Source organism: Aptenodytes forsteri, unplaced genomic scaffold (assembly GCF_000699145.1).
Source record: "Aptenodytes forsteri isolate BGI_AS27 unplaced genomic scaffold, ASM69914v1 Scaffold821, whole genome shotgun sequence".
NCBI lineage: Eukaryota > Metazoa > Chordata > Aves > Sphenisciformes > Spheniscidae > Aptenodytes > Aptenodytes forsteri.
Genome location: NW_008795630.1, coordinates 105909 through 121338, shown reverse-complemented (window position 1 = coordinate 121338; position 15430 = coordinate 105909). Strand labels below are relative to the sequence as shown.

The window sequence follows — 15430 nt, the reverse complement described above, 5'->3', positions numbered from 1 at the left end:
AATATTTGTATATTGTTGTACTTGTGTTTGACTCAATTTTGTTCAGCACAGAGGAAGAATAACAACTATTATCAATAGGAAGAAAAACTGATGTGGTTTTGGGGGGATGTTTGTTAGGTTTTACTTCACTGGCAATCTGTTTCATAATCAAAAAGAAAGGGTAGCAATTTGATGTGAATTTTGGGATATATAGTGGTTTGGGTTTTAAAATCCATCCTCTTCTAGCCTGAAAATTTTTTTAAATTCCCCAGGGGGGGAACATGCAAAACTGCTACAGTAGGCTCACAAATTGTCTGCTCCACCTTCATCAGGGAAAAGACCTGTCATCAACATTCAAAGTATACTCTTCTCTAATTGGTTTTGCTCTAGCACTGCTCTGTTCAAGAAGATTGAATCTATGTTCCTACTCTTGGAAGGTAAAATAAGTGCCACAAGAAACAGAACTAATTCCTACTACAGTAGTTACAACTTGTAGAGGAATTGTTTTAAACTATGGTGGAGTAATCAAGCCTCAGTTAATGGTCTGAGTAACAGCAGTGTGGATTTTGATTTGGAAAATTGTGCCTTGCCCCTACACCTATAAATACGTGTGGAAGAAGGAGGATTTTCCTCACAGATAAGATGAAATGGATAAGAGTAGTAGGAGGAATCCTATCTTATATAAAACATGAACAAAATTAAAAATCTGGCTCTCAGTCACCTTGTTTAAGTTGCCTTTTTGTGCCTGAATTTCCCTATTTAGAAAGAGGAGCCAATGATACTTACACTTCTTTTTTTATGAACTCCTTGGTCATATGCAGACAAAAAGCTCCATGTGGGAGTGGAGTGTATCACTGAATAAGGGGATTTTTGTGTGAGACTGGGATGTTGACTGGTTGCAGTGACTCATTCATTAAAATGACTCTGATACAGGATTTTTGTTTCTGTAAACTGAATGTACATACCTGCTATGTCTGTAGAAACAATTTAAACGGGCAAAGAGAATACCACTTGCACAGCGCTTAAATCTACAAAGTGTTCAACTATCGAGATTATACTGAGTCAGATCCTGTTTTCTTCCTTATAAGAACAATATTTCAAATAGTATGTTTTTTTCCTAGGAACAGCCCAAGGGAAGAGTCGCGCACTTCTTTGCAATTAATGTGACAGCTGAATTTGGGTAAAGCTATTAAATTTTCTTCCCTGCAACTTCCTGAATTCCTTTGTGACATTGCTAAAGGGATATATGTTCCTCTTCCCTTTCTCAGTCTCACTAAATATACCCTTGTGGCTTAGAATAATGTGAATTTTTCAGTCCTAGACTGGCCTGCGGATTCTGATATCCTTCATACCAACATTCCCACTCCATTGGCCCAACTTAGTTCCTGTGATTTTTCGTGAAATATGGCCTGTGGACTAACCATCCTCTGTAGCGGCTGTTAAATAAAAGTTATGTTAGTTTAACAACGGAAACAAGTTGGATTTTTTTCTCCAGAGAAAAGAGAGCTGCCGATGGCAGTCTAAAAAATCTTACTGTCACAGAGCATCTTTCTAAGCATTGATTCTTCTGCTTCCATTCTAAGTCATTGAGGGAGCTGTTCAGTTCCATGGGATTAAATTGATCATTGTTGGACTGCTGAGAATTTACTTGGTGTTTAGTTTGTATTGCTGTGGTGTTTAGGAGCCTTGATTATAAAACCTGTTGTGGTAGATAACATATAGGGATAATACATGGGGGCAGAGAACAGGAGTAGAAGTAAACATCACTCCCTGGATGCAGTTCCAGACAGCTCTGCTGTAGAGTTATTTCTGCATAAAGTGAGCATTGCTGACCAGTTCAGTGCAACTCTAAACTGTCAAACTGTGCTTTGACACTCTGTACCTTAACGGTATTTTGGAAATGTCGGGAATGCTACTCTTCAGATACTTCTCATACCTCTGTGTACCTCAACAAAATGGAAAGTCACATATTTACACAGCAGAATAGAAGTTCTGTTTTGATTCTAACTGTAACTGACCTAAATATGGTAGCTTTGCCTGTTTGGTTTTGTTTGGTAGATCTGCCTTTTTTTTTTTTTTCTGGTCTGGATAACTGGGAAGAAAAAAAGCTCATACACTGTTAGCATGTGCAGTATTGCTAATTGTTTATCATATAGGTGGCCTAAAGCACATTTCTGTAACGTTGCATTTGTTCAAAATATATTTCCAGTAAATACTAGTTGTGGATGTAATCTTCAGTTGTCATATAATAAGTACCCAAATAAAACTACCTGTATGTCCTCCTCCTATCCATGAACATTTTGTTAAAATGACTTGTGGTGTTCAAATTGTGATAAAGGCAGGAAAAAGTTCAGTTTTGTGAGCTTGTGGTCAAAGTAACACTACTCATTCTGCATACCTCACTGCCCCCAGAGTCTGCAGTACTGATGCAGATCAACAATCCTTACAGTTCAGCTCTTGATTAATCCTTAGATTTCCATCCCTAATATGCTTTAAATGATGTAATGGTATTACAGTGGATGTAGTAGGTGAACATTGCAAGAGACCTTTGCCTATACTGCTGTGCAAAAGAAGATCAAATCTGGTCTTAGTGGGCTTGTTTTGCATGCCTAGCTCTGTAACCCTCAGCCTATTCATACTGCCTTGCACCTGGTGATAACCTCTGTGTTTCAAAGAAATGTAATTTATAGAAAACTAACCATAATAGGATTCTAAGAAAATGGTTGTAACCATTAAAAAATCAAGGGAGAGGAAAATTTCTTGGACTTCTAGAGTTTATATTTGTTGTTTAGACCTTTCTTTAAAGTTCCCTCATTCAATGTAGAAACATTGGCAATCTGTTTGGGGATACCAGCATTTTTTTTTATTTCATACCCATGAGTTCAACCTGCTCTCTGAGCAGTATTTTAAAAGCAGGCTTTACTATGCCATTCACCACATTTCAGGGAAATGTGACTTTCATCTTCTGCACTTACAGTCATGTCCCTTGTCCTCCCTGCCAGCTAGACTGGAAGAGGGAAAGGAGAGCAAGAACTCCTGAGTACTAGTAGTTTGTAGACAGCTTTTGAGCTGTGGAAGTATTAGCCTTATCTCTTGTGTAGCTTCTTACTCAATTTAAAGTCCTATTGGCAATTTTAAAATGTTATCAGCAGTGCTGTATATTTGAATTTCATTGGCAGCACAGCATCTGCTTGGTTTGGGTACTTGGACTTGCATTTTATTTGTGGGCATGCACCTAAACTGATTTGAAACCTATACTGTGAATCACTGTATACAGAAAATGTTAAATAACATTTATTCACTGCAAGGAAAGTATGGAATTAAGCTATCGTCATCCAATAAAACTTGATTTTGTACAGCATTTCTCATGCAAATTATGTTTGAATGCTTCAGAAGTAAATAAGGGGTAAAAACTGAAGGGGTAAAGAGGCATTTTCAGTAAACATAGCAAGGAGAGAGTATTCCTCTTTTTACAGAAATTAGGTAGGTAGATGAAAGAAATTACAGAAAGGTGTGCGTGTTTGTGTTTGAACTAGGCTGGCAGGATGCAGTGCTCTTTCCTATATATCAAGGTAAGTAAAAAAGATAACAGAAACTGGGACAAAACAAAACCAGTGATTTTGAGTAGAACCAAATCTTCACCACTGTTCCAGTGTTTCTGGTCAGAAATAAAATTTGTTCTTGACTGGAAAGGAAGGTCTTGGAATATTTTACATTAACACATCTTTTTGTCATCTTGCAGAGCGTTTCTGTGTAGCACTTGATTAGCTACTATGAGCTTGCTATATAGTGATAACAGTTGTGGAGCCCGAGACGTGGAAAGCGGCTGCTGTGCAGCCATGGCCAGTGCCTGCAGCGTTGGAGCAAAAGAAGACAGCGTAAGCGTCAGCAGTGGGACTGGAAACCCTCCAAGTTCTTTCCCAGAGGAAACACAAGGATATGATGTGGAGTTTGATCCGCCCTTGGAAAGTAAATATGAATGTCCAATCTGTTTGATGGCTCTTCGGGAAGCAGTGCAGACACCATGTGGACATCGTTTCTGCAAAGGCTGCATTGTCAAATCGATAAGGTAAAGGAAAATATATGGAAGTTGCTTTTAAGCAAAAGTTCACTTACCAAAGCAGAGCAGTTTAAGGGCAATGTAAACTGAATAGAACTGCTTAAGGTGCATTACCAGTAAGCGCTAATAGAACTCTGGGAATTTATAATTAATTAAAGATGATTTCTAATAAACACTATGTATGGCCAAAATACCACGAGTTTGGAGGTTGCATGAGCTTTAGATATTTTGCCATTTATACAAATTTACTCAGGTTATGAATCTAAAAATTTGATTGAATAAACATTAAATAATGATTTTTAAAAAGTAGCCAAATCGTCCAAATAAATTCCATTTTCAGCACAGGATTATAAAACCTGTCTTTTCCCTGTGATTGTTTCTCTTGATAACTACAGGCAACTACAGACAACATGGTTTCTTGGTGCAGATATGGCAATTCATGCTTTCAGTTCTTCACTTGAAATCAGCTGCTTCCTTGTTGAACTGGAAGAGAGAATGTAATGAGGGAATAGTCTTGAACAAAGCGTTGAGAGAGGAAACTAGGTGGCATATGGGGGAGTGGGAATGAGGTATGAAGGCAAGAACATGCTGGGCTCATAAAAGTGAATGATTGGAACGGCAGAAAGTACGCTGGTAGAGTGTATTTCCCTCAAACTTGGAATACAGTCATCAGTGTCCCACATGTCAGTGAGTATTGGAACACATTGATGGAAGGCTAGATATTATGCTGTAGGGTTTTTCCTTCTCAGCATAAGCCAGATTTTTTCTTATCTTATCTTTGAGCTCACTTAGCTCAAATGTCACAGTACTTTGGTAGGAATCTAAATATTTAATTCTGTGTGACCCACATATAGAATTGGCTAATTTCCAACCTTACTTTGCACACCTTTGTGTAAAGATCATCAAACTGTCTCAATATTACTATACAATGTTGTTTTTGCCAGGCATTTATTTTTAGCATGCAAAATGGACAGTGCTTTCTTGATTAGTTTTCCATACTATTTATACATAGTTCTATTCCATTTCTTTTTCTCCATGATCCATCATTTATAGCTCACTAAATGAATAGTATGCCAGCAATTATGTTCTCTGAATACAGTATTTTGTGGTTTTTGTGGTCTTCTCTGTAGCTTCTGTCACAGTTGTGTGTGATGCTACTGTATTTCTTCATGGCATCCCCTTTAGATCAAGGAAGGAAATGTTGGAGCTGAGTATGAGAAGACAAACTTAATTTTGCATTCCCTACTTGTGATAGCAAAAGAGCAGGCTATTTTCCTTTCTAGCAAGCGCAGAAATTTATTGTATGTGTTTGCAGCACAGTTTTTGTTAACATTAGTTTCATCAATATTTCTGAGAAAAGGATGCAAATTCATTATCCAGAAAATGCAGAATACCACCAGTGTTTATCCATGAAAAGTGACTCGTCTGTAGATTCTGCAGAGGAAGCTGAGAGATATTCAGTTCTCCACTAACCATACCATGAGATCACCCTGCTCCCTTAGTCCCTTGCATTGTTCACTATGTTCCTACTTCTGCAAGAAAAGTACATCAGGCCTTACCCAACTGCATCACTCAGTGGTATTCGCGTCAGCTGGGTGCATGGAAGTAGGCAAAAAAACCCAAACCTGAACCTGTCAGCTTTGACTGTAATCCAGTTCCCTAGGCATGAGCAGTTGGCTTCACTTTCTGGCCTTTGGTTTGCACATTCAAACCTAAATTCTTTCAAGAAGTTAATGTACATAATTTCATGCAAGATTGTAAGCATTGAATTAGGCATTTGTACTAATAAAGGCCATTAGATTTTGGAATTCCTTACTTGCTCTCTCTCATGGAAGTATGATGTTTATAAATCCTGAAGGTAAATTAGTCAGTACTTAAGTATACTGAGATTTAGAAATGTCTACTCACCAATCATTTCAAAGACAACAGAATTCCTAGGTTGAAAACTGAGGGGAAAATGACTAAACTTAAAATTACCAAAAATGTGTGTCTCATTTCCAGTCTTTCAGATCCTTAACAGCTAAGGTGATCTTGTTTTCTAATCCTTCTGCTGATGAGCTGCACTGTTACAGTCATTGGTTAGAATTTACCACAGGACTGAGTGAGGAACTGCAGTGAACCCATGCTCAGAACGCAACATCTTGTAGCAGGTAGAGAAACTTCCTTCTTAAACCCCAGATATGGGAAATGGTTTCTCTTCCTTTTTAAATTAACAGAGCATTTGCTCTGCTCAAAGTTTTAAGTCTGCAAACAGTTTCAATGTCCAGAAGCTTTTGCTTCTTTTACACCCTTTCCCTATTTTACTTCATTTCTATCAATAGTGTTGACTGTTTCAGTGAATACTGAACACAGGTGGAAAGCATTTTTCATCTTGGAGACTACAGATCATCACTGTGATATTTCAGACGTTTCATTGATGGTAACTGTTTTCCCTCATTCCCCACTGAAATGTCTGGAGTGCAGTTTGAGTGAATGCTTGTGAAAGCAGAGAAGACAACTTAAAGTGCCAGACCCCTTTGAATCCCTGAAGGGCTGAATTGCATGTTTAATTGGGATCCATGGATCAAGCTATTGATTTGGACTATGTAGTGTCTACAGTACAATATTGATTTGTAATGTCTACAGTACCATATTGATTGGTATCATTGAGAAGCTTCTACAGAACTAAAATGAAAATGGAAAGTGATTTTTTACATTCTCTTAGTGGGTTTTTTTCGTTATGCGATTGTCACAGCCTTTATTTGATGAGGAAGAAATTGCTTCCTTTTATTCCTCATTTCCGCACTGTCTAGCTCAAGTGAATACAGAGATTAAGGATTTTAAATGATAAAGGATGGACAAGCAGTTTTTGAGTAATTGCTTCTTGTGGCTTACACAAACAATTGTAGTTGTCCATGTTGAAGAAGTTGTGGCTGCAAATAGAAAGATTCTTTTAAAAAGCTTTTAAAGACTGGAGTCTTAGATCTTACAATGTGAGGGACACGATTAGACCAGATGGATTTGATCACAGTAAATGTTTGCCTCCCAGAAAGTCTTGGCATCTTTTTAAATAAAGCTGTCTGAAGTGCTTTGAAGTACTGTGAGTCATGGTAGTGAAGAAGCTTATCTACCTAAGTAACTACAAATAATAATTTACAGATGTTACTGTCTAGAAAGTACTTGATTAGAAATTTTAGAAGAACTAAGTTCAGATGCAGTAGCTAATTAAATGTCACTGTAGTCTTTCTTCTCCTGTATCTTAGGTCAAAGCTGACTTAGGGCTTGTAGTAGAGCTCTCTAAATATCAGAACCTCTGTTTATCGGAAAAGCAGAATTATGAGCTGACGAGGGGCAGCAAAGAAAGCTTTGAGTGCCAGCAGTTCATCAAACAGCCAGCATGGCTGCAGTTAAAGGGTATGCCAACTGTTTCAGCTTCTAGGCTAAACTGCTCAGTTGCTAAAATCACAGATCAGGCTTTTTCTTCAAAGAAAATTATTCTGGCTTTACTTTTTATACCTATGTTTTAGTTTCAAGAGAAATTACAGGAATATTCACTGTACTTTGTAGCAGATGATTATTATTTCACAGGTACTGTTGTGGGTGGCACAGCCCAATGTGATAAATAATTCCAGCATAGGAAAGCCTCCACTGTAATGTAGATTAGAACTGAGGTGCATAAACTCAAATTGCACCTGTGCAATTCTGTGATAGGAAATGAATAGCAACATCTTTGTCTGCAGATGGATCTAAGCAGCCTTTTAAACATAATCCCAGTACTTGTAAATGGTGTTTGAAGTCTGTTTAATATACTACAATAAGTTATTGCTCTTTCCTTACTATAAGCATTGGAAAATTGCTATTCATTCTTATTTTACCCTTTGTCTGCTAGTTATTTAAACTGGGTATCTGGTAATCATTATTTAAAATTAATCTGTTGTTGGCTGTTATCATACAAGACTAGCTTTTCTGTGTAGAAATAAGGCTGCTGTCTTACCAGCAGGCCTACTGAACTATCATTATACTTCACTAAACAGGGTATTTGTAACCAAGTTATACCTGTGAAAACTGATTTCCTGTAGGTTGCCTGCGAAGTAAGGGAACTTTTCTGGGTTGTGACAAAGATCAGCACGCTGATCGTAGCTCAGGGAGCTATGAAACAAAACAGCACGCTAGGTATTTTCTTTTTTCCACTTGTTTAGGAGTATGACTATCAGACTTGTGGTGAGCTAGCTCTTGCAAGCAAAACCTAGGAAAGGAAGTTCATTGTCTCTTTCTGAAGTCTCAACTTTACCCCCGCTTCCTCTAGCAACGTTGCTGATGAAGGAGTTGCTGAGCAATTATTTCCTTTTCCAACAAAGAACACAAATTCCCTCCTGGTCTCCACAGCCCACTAGGTTCTACTTCCCCTCATGCTTGCAAGCAGTGACAATGATCTGGCCTTTGATCTTTGCACCACAAGTGCTCTCTGACATTTTTCCGCCCCATGTATTTTTCCATTTTATTGCTGTTTCCATTAGTGCTTCAGCTCAGAAGCTTTGATCCCTCATGCCTCTTTAACTGTATTACTTAATTGTGAATAGATATATTGACCTACTGCTTTCAGAAATGAGCTGATACTGGATATTTTTTTTTTTGAAGGTTTGGTGGAGATGATCCCTTTTTTTTACTCCATTTCTAATGATTCTTGTGTTTAAATGCAGGTAGACAGAACCTGACAAAGTGGAACAGGCTGTTAGTTCTCTTGTGCAAGTTGCATGCACCCGTGTTCCACCATCAGACTCCAAACTTTCATCAGTTAGCACTGACTTCCAGTCTGTTTGCGGTTAAAATGGCTTCATATACAACACCCAGTTCCAAATCCAGTGTAATTTTTATAGTTATTAGTAATTTTTGTGACTGGAGTTTTTTCACCCTTTTTTGCTGTATAAATAAATTGAAGGATGACCAACTGATCAAATGGTTGTACAACAAAAACAGCGAAATGGGCTATATGAAAAGTAATGCCAAATAGATGAAGTGAATGTGGAGGAAAAAAAAAAAAAAAGACATTTTTGCTTTTTCTCTCAGCTATGATCACCTTGGCTGTTTATAAAGTGAGAAAGAAAGGAGAGAAGGTCCAAGAATCTTTAAAGGATTGTTTTGAAATAGTATGTGAAATATTCTTTGATGTTTGAGCTATGTGAAGTACTTGCAGAAATGGGACTGTAAGTTTGTAGTTTCTTTACATCCTCCTCAAGTTTATTTCCAGAGTATCTATCATGGCATTTGTCCAAATAAAAACTATCGAGTTAGAAAAGTGCTGCGATCCCAGTCATGCCACCTCTAGTGAAACTTGCGTATTGTCAATTTCTCTGATGTGTATTGCATGCTTTCTGGTAATTGCCACATAAATGCCATTGTTTTCTAAGACTTTCTTAATGTGTTACAATTTGGCCACTAATGTCTTGCTAGTGTAAAAATATTTTAAATGAAGGGCAAAGGGAACTTGGAATCTCTTTTTCCTTTCTTTTCTGCACTGTAGAGACGCAGGTCACAAATGTCCAGTAGACAACGAAATTCTGCTCGAAAATCAACTTTTTCCTGACAACTTCGCTAAACGGGAAATCCTTTCATTAATGGTTAAGTGTCCCAACAAGGGCTGCAGTATGAAGATGGAGCTGAGGCATTTAGAGGTGAGAATTAGTTTTGAAAATATGGAACCTTGTTTTCATGGACAAGTAAGAATTCAAAATAACTTAACATAGATGGTCATACCTGATACCTGTTTATGCTGATTCAATGCATTGTTCATTCAAGACTATAGTTACACATATTTGTTTTTTGATGAGTCTTTAATTGTAATTAGGTGATTCTCAAATGAACATCATAGTGCATGAAAATTGTACTAATGCAGCTTTCTCTTTAGGATCATTCATGTTTGTCTTCTGATCAGCTGTATCTGTACTTCACACAAGTTCCCTAAAGTCAGTTTAATATTCCCTCAAAGCAGCTAGATATATTAGTTGAAGTAATTGTTTTAGAAAATAATATACAAAGTTAAAAGGATAAACATAAAGCTGAATTTTTACCTGAGAGCATTCTTAAAGCTCTGAATACATGAAGTCCTGATCTTAGTAATGGGACAATAACAGGCCATTGGTAAAGTCAGCATAAGTGTATAAGGATTTGCTTGCATGAAGGAAAGGTTGCAATTTGTTCCTCTTGTACGGGCTTTATCTTGAAAAAAGATGAGACAATAGTACCTGTCTGTCGTATCAAATCCCTCTTTTGTCCTTGTTCAGGACCACCAGTTGCAGTGTGATTTTTCCACTGTGGAATGCCCACAGTGCCAAGGAGCCTTCCAGAAGAACCATCTGAAAGAGCACATGACACAGGAGTGTCTGAGGCGTCAAGTCTGTTGTCCAAACTGTGCCACGTCTATGGCCTATGAAGATAAAGAGGTACTTTGCAGGAGTCTGTTTTTCAACCTTCATTCACATGGGTTTGCTTGTAAATGGAACATCAGTATTAAAAAAAAAAAAAAAAAAAATTTTGGTCTAGAAGAGCTCTTTGTGCTGCACAGGTGAGAAGCTGCCAACTCAGGACATTAGTCTAGAACAGGCGAAAGCTGGGGAGAGGATTGTGCTTAAATACAAACTTCTTGGGAACCCTGTGGTGTGAAAAGACTTGTGTAAGAACTATTGATTTTTGGCCTTACCATCAGAGAGGCCAGTATCTACTGCCAAAGTAACACACAAAGCAATATTTACATTCACAGTTTTTACGCCTGGCAGAAAAGATGTGTCAGGAGATGCATCTTTTGGGGATATCTGCTAACACACAAGACCAAGATAATTTCTGAATAATTCTCCTGGCTCTCCATTTTTTACTTTGGTGATACTGAGGATAGTCCTTTCCTTTTTGAGCTTCCATTTCTTTATCTGTATATGGATATGTTTTATCTCAAGGACTATTAATTTTATGATATCATGTCATGAACTGTAAAACAAAAATACCTCATATAGTCCAACAATACAAAAAAAAACCTTCAATATAGTTCCACTACAATTGAACATGAATTTCAGAAACTTCTGGATAAATTCAGACTCCTTTGGAGCATAAGAGCTTTAGGAAATAAAATATCTGCAACTTTATGAATCTCTTGTACGAGTCCAGGAAAAACCAGTAATTATAGAAAACATACTGTTCAGGGTAAGGGGATTGTCTTTGTTTCACAGTTGCATACAGTTAAATGTGAAATTTGAAATGTACATACAAATTTAACATCAGAGGTGATTAGCACTCTTTTAAATTGTGTAACTTTATTGATTCTTTCTTTCCTCTCTTTTTCTGTGTTTGATAACTAAGCTTCATGACCAAACCTGCCCACTCGCCAATGTATTTTGTGAATACTGCAACACGGTGCTCATCAGAGAGCAGGTAAGAGGCTACCTTTCTCTGTGTTATAATCTGGGTCAGATGTTTTGTATTTACATTGCTTCTTTAGTCTGAAATTAAACTTGAAGAAACAGTTTGTCTACTAGCTAATAAATCTCTACCTGTCTCTCTGAAAATGTTGCATCCAGTGCAGGTGTAATACTCTTTTAAATGCTGCTCCAGCTTGCAATTGCAGTCTGGTAAACCTCTGTAGGATTTTTGGCTGCAAATCACATTGTTTAGCTATACTGCTTCTTGACAGGGGCCATGCTGCATGTTTTTGATCTTGAATGGAGGTTAAAGAATACCAAGCAGCTGCCAGTGGTTATGGCTGACATTAGAAGACAAGGCTTTGATTTGGGCAGAGAGGGAGAGTATTTGTAATTGGAAAGCCACTGTTGGAAAGTAGTTATAAATAATTCACTATCAAACTGTAGATGCTGGGTGGAATTCTGCTTGTCCATTACTATTGTAATAGCCATTATTATTTCTTCTATTCAATAATAACTTACTTCATTGACAGGAAAATGATAAATGTTACTTAATTTGCAGCCTATCCCTGTTTGAATGGGATGGCAACTATGTTAATGACCTGGGTTAAAATAAAGAATGATCTTCTCAAATTGGAGAAATACTCTGAAAAACAGGATTGACTTCAGTAATGACAAAGGCAAAAATCTGTTGTTAGGTAGAATAATGAACTGCAAAAATAGGGAACAGAGAATGCTAAACTAGGTAATGGTTTAGACTTAATGGCTGACCTGTATTAAGCTTGTGTTCTACTTCATCATGATATTTACACAAGGCAAACATACTGGGTTTTATAAACAGGTATTTTGCCTGTGAAACCCAGAATTATCTTTTGCTCTGTTTGTGGCTCATAAGGCCTCGGCTGAGGCTGTCCAGCTTTTGAGGTGGGAATGGATAGGGAGGATCCAGAGCAGTGGGATAACTGGGTCTGGAAAACATGGACCATAAGAAAAACTGAAGTAACTTGAGCTTTTTGAGGAAGAGGATAATGAAGAGAGACACAAGAAGTATATGCAAGTAGTGCTTCAGAAGGGAAGGAAATGAACTGTGATCTAGCTTGAGGATAGGCTAGAAACAAAAGGCATTTTTTTCTAGCAAGAAAACCTGAATGCTTTCTGATGCCTAATGTAAGAACAAAGGCAATGAATTGTTAAAGTACATACAAGGAGGATGTAGAATTTTTATCATCACTAACATTTTTGTTCAACATTTCCATATTTCTTTGAGAAATTATATAGGTATAAACTGATCTGCCTTCAGGTACCTGTTCAGAGTCCATCCAGCCATATTCTTTTAGGATGTTATAAAAGAATACTCTTGATGGGAAAATTAATTTCAAATCTGATTTGTTTTAGATGCCTAACCATTATGACAACGATTGTCCTACTGCCCCAGTGCCATGTTTTTACAGTGCCTTTGGGTGTCCTGAAAAGGTAAGCCTTTTATCAGAATCATGAATTGCAGACCTTCTGCATGTTTTTGTTACGGTTTGGGGTTTTTTTTTAATGTGGTTTCCTATTCTTGTCTCATTCACCAGCCCAAATCCTCAGTGATTTGTGGGGTTTTTTGTTTTGAGGTATCTTAATTCTATAACACTACAAGTTGATACATTGCCTTTCGAAAGTTCTTTTCAAATTTAAAAAACTCTGAATGATTTGCTTGATGAACTTGCTTTTATTAACCCATGAGTGTTTTCTCAGCTTTCATGTCAGTAAAGTAGCTTCTAGCATTTCTTCCAAAGTTGTGACCAAAGACAGTTATGGCTCTTAAGAGTTCAGTGAAGAAAACCTGATAGTGCTTTAAATTTGATTAAATTCTAAAATTATTTAATCTGGATACTGATTTCTAGTTGTTTAATACCTCTTTGTAAAAATGGATCTTTTCCCTTCATCATTTCCGCATCAGTTTTCAGACACCTTTGTATTTGGTACTATGGAGCATTTTAGCAAATCAATGAAGGGAATACAATGCTGATTTAGAACACAGAAAAAGTACTAAATGTATGTTTATCACTAACACTTTTTCACCATGTCTCTATTTTGAGTTGAACAATATTTGCACACTGGCATTTGAACTTCTTTTTTCATTTGTCATAACAGTGATCTTAAATTTGGAGCCCTCCATTGGTAAAGTGCTACTTTGTCACATCACCAGTCCTTGATTCACATTCCAGTTTTTCTCACATAACAGAAGCAACTAGTTGTTTGATTTTCTTCGGAGCCACATTTAAGATGTGATTGCAGATAATGTTTGATATGTTCCTAATGCCACATCTCTTAAATTCTAGATGCAAAGGAATGAACTGGCACGACATATGCAGGAGTTCACTCAGGTTCACATGAGAATGATGGCTCAGAGTTTTCAAAATATCAGTGTTACTGCTACAAATCCTGTACCCTTCATTAATGGCTTACCCTTTGAGCCTGCCCTCTTCTCACACGTGTCACATGCTGCATATGATTGTAATCCAGAAGTTGAAAACTTCAAAGAAACTATTCAGCAGTTGGAAGGTCGTCTGGTAAGACAAGATCACCAAATCAGAGAACTCATTGCTAAAATGGAGACTCAGAACGCTCACGTGGCAGAACTCAAACGTACTATCCGAAATTTGGAGGGAAAGATTACTGAAATGGAGGCACAGCAATGTAACGGTATTTATATCTGGAAGATTGAGAACTTCAGTGGACTTCAGAAAGCCCAGGAAGAAGAGAGACCTGTTGTGATGCACAGTCCTGGCTTCTATACTGGAAAGCCTGGCTACAAGCTGTGTTTGCGCCTGCATATCCAATTACCAAATGCTCAGCGTTGTGCTAATTTTATATCTCTGTTTGTCCACACTATGCAAGGAGAATATGACAGCCATCTGCCTTGGCCTTTCCAAGGCACTATACGACTTTCTATTTTAGATCAATCAGAAGGCCCTGAAAGGCAGAATCATGAAGAAGTAATGGAAGCCAAGCCAGAGTTACTAGCCTTCCAGAGACCAACAATTCACCGCAATCCAAAAGGTTTTGGTTATGTGACTTTCATGCACCTGCAAACCTTGAAACAAAGAACCTTCGTAAAGGATGATACCCTTCTGGTGCGCTGTGAAGTTCTAACACGTCTAGATTTAAACAGTCTCCGCAGAGAAGGATTTCAAGCTCGCAGTACTGATGGAGCTATGTAGCCTGTAAGTCTTAACCAGAGGAATGGAGCCACTAGTCACGTTCTTCCACCACAGATTACAAGCGTGCTTCATCATCCGTATAGGCTGCATTTGTAAAAGATCATAGTTGCCAACATAGTTGATCTTCACCTGAATAGAACTTTGTTGTTGCTGGTATACTTTTTTTTCTGTATGAGGTCATGTATTCAAATATTTGGTATTGTTCTCTATTAATAAGCTACTTCTGTAGCAAGCTAACTAAATGAAGTGTTGTTAATCAAAACTCAGCTGCCTACAGGAAAATCCTATTGAAGTACCTGTACATCTCAGTGTGGTAAAACTTAAGCCATGTCAGAAAAGACCTGTAAATCTTTTCGCCTCAGTGCCTTGGAATAAATACCATAGCAGGGAAATAGCTAAATTAATAAAGATGAGGGTGGGTTGGTTGGTTGGTTGGTTTGTTTGTTTTTCACAGAGTTGGGAAAGTCAGTGTGGTAAAACTTAAGCCATGTCAGAAAAGACCTGTAAATCTTTTCGCCTCAGTGCCTTGGAATAAATACCATAGCAGGGAAATAGCTAAATTAATAAAGATGAGGGTGGGTTGGTTGGTTGGTTGGTTTGTTTGTTTTTCACAGAGCTTGGGAAAGTTGAGACAGTTTCTGTATTGACTTATCTAGAATTTTGAATTGGCTATGCTTCTCTTGAAATCCGAAATCAGGTTAAGACTTTGCTCACATCACCTAGGGTTTGAGGTATGCTTTGACTCTTCCCTCCTGCAGAGTTAGCTTCAGGAAGTTGCATGTTGATGCAGAGTTGAT

The 15430-nt window shown here is 37.6% G+C and overlaps 1 protein-coding gene across 1 annotated transcript; it reads left to right on the top strand.

Moving 5' to 3' along the window:
• The first annotated feature begins 336 nt into the window (after positions 1 to 336).
• On the top strand, positions 337 to 15047 carry TRAF6 (TNF receptor associated factor 6). Its single transcript, XM_009282456.2, has 7 exons — positions 337 to 416; positions 3722 to 4048; positions 9540 to 9690; positions 10300 to 10458; positions 11366 to 11437; positions 12820 to 12897; positions 13752 to 15047. Exons 2-7 carry the CDS (start codon positions 3753 to 3755, stop codon positions 14631 to 14633), a joined length of 1638 nt encoding a protein of 545 aa, XP_009280731.1. The 5' UTR covers positions 337 to 416; positions 3722 to 3752; the 3' UTR covers positions 14634 to 15047.
• Positions 15048 to 15430: the final 383 nt, after the last annotated feature.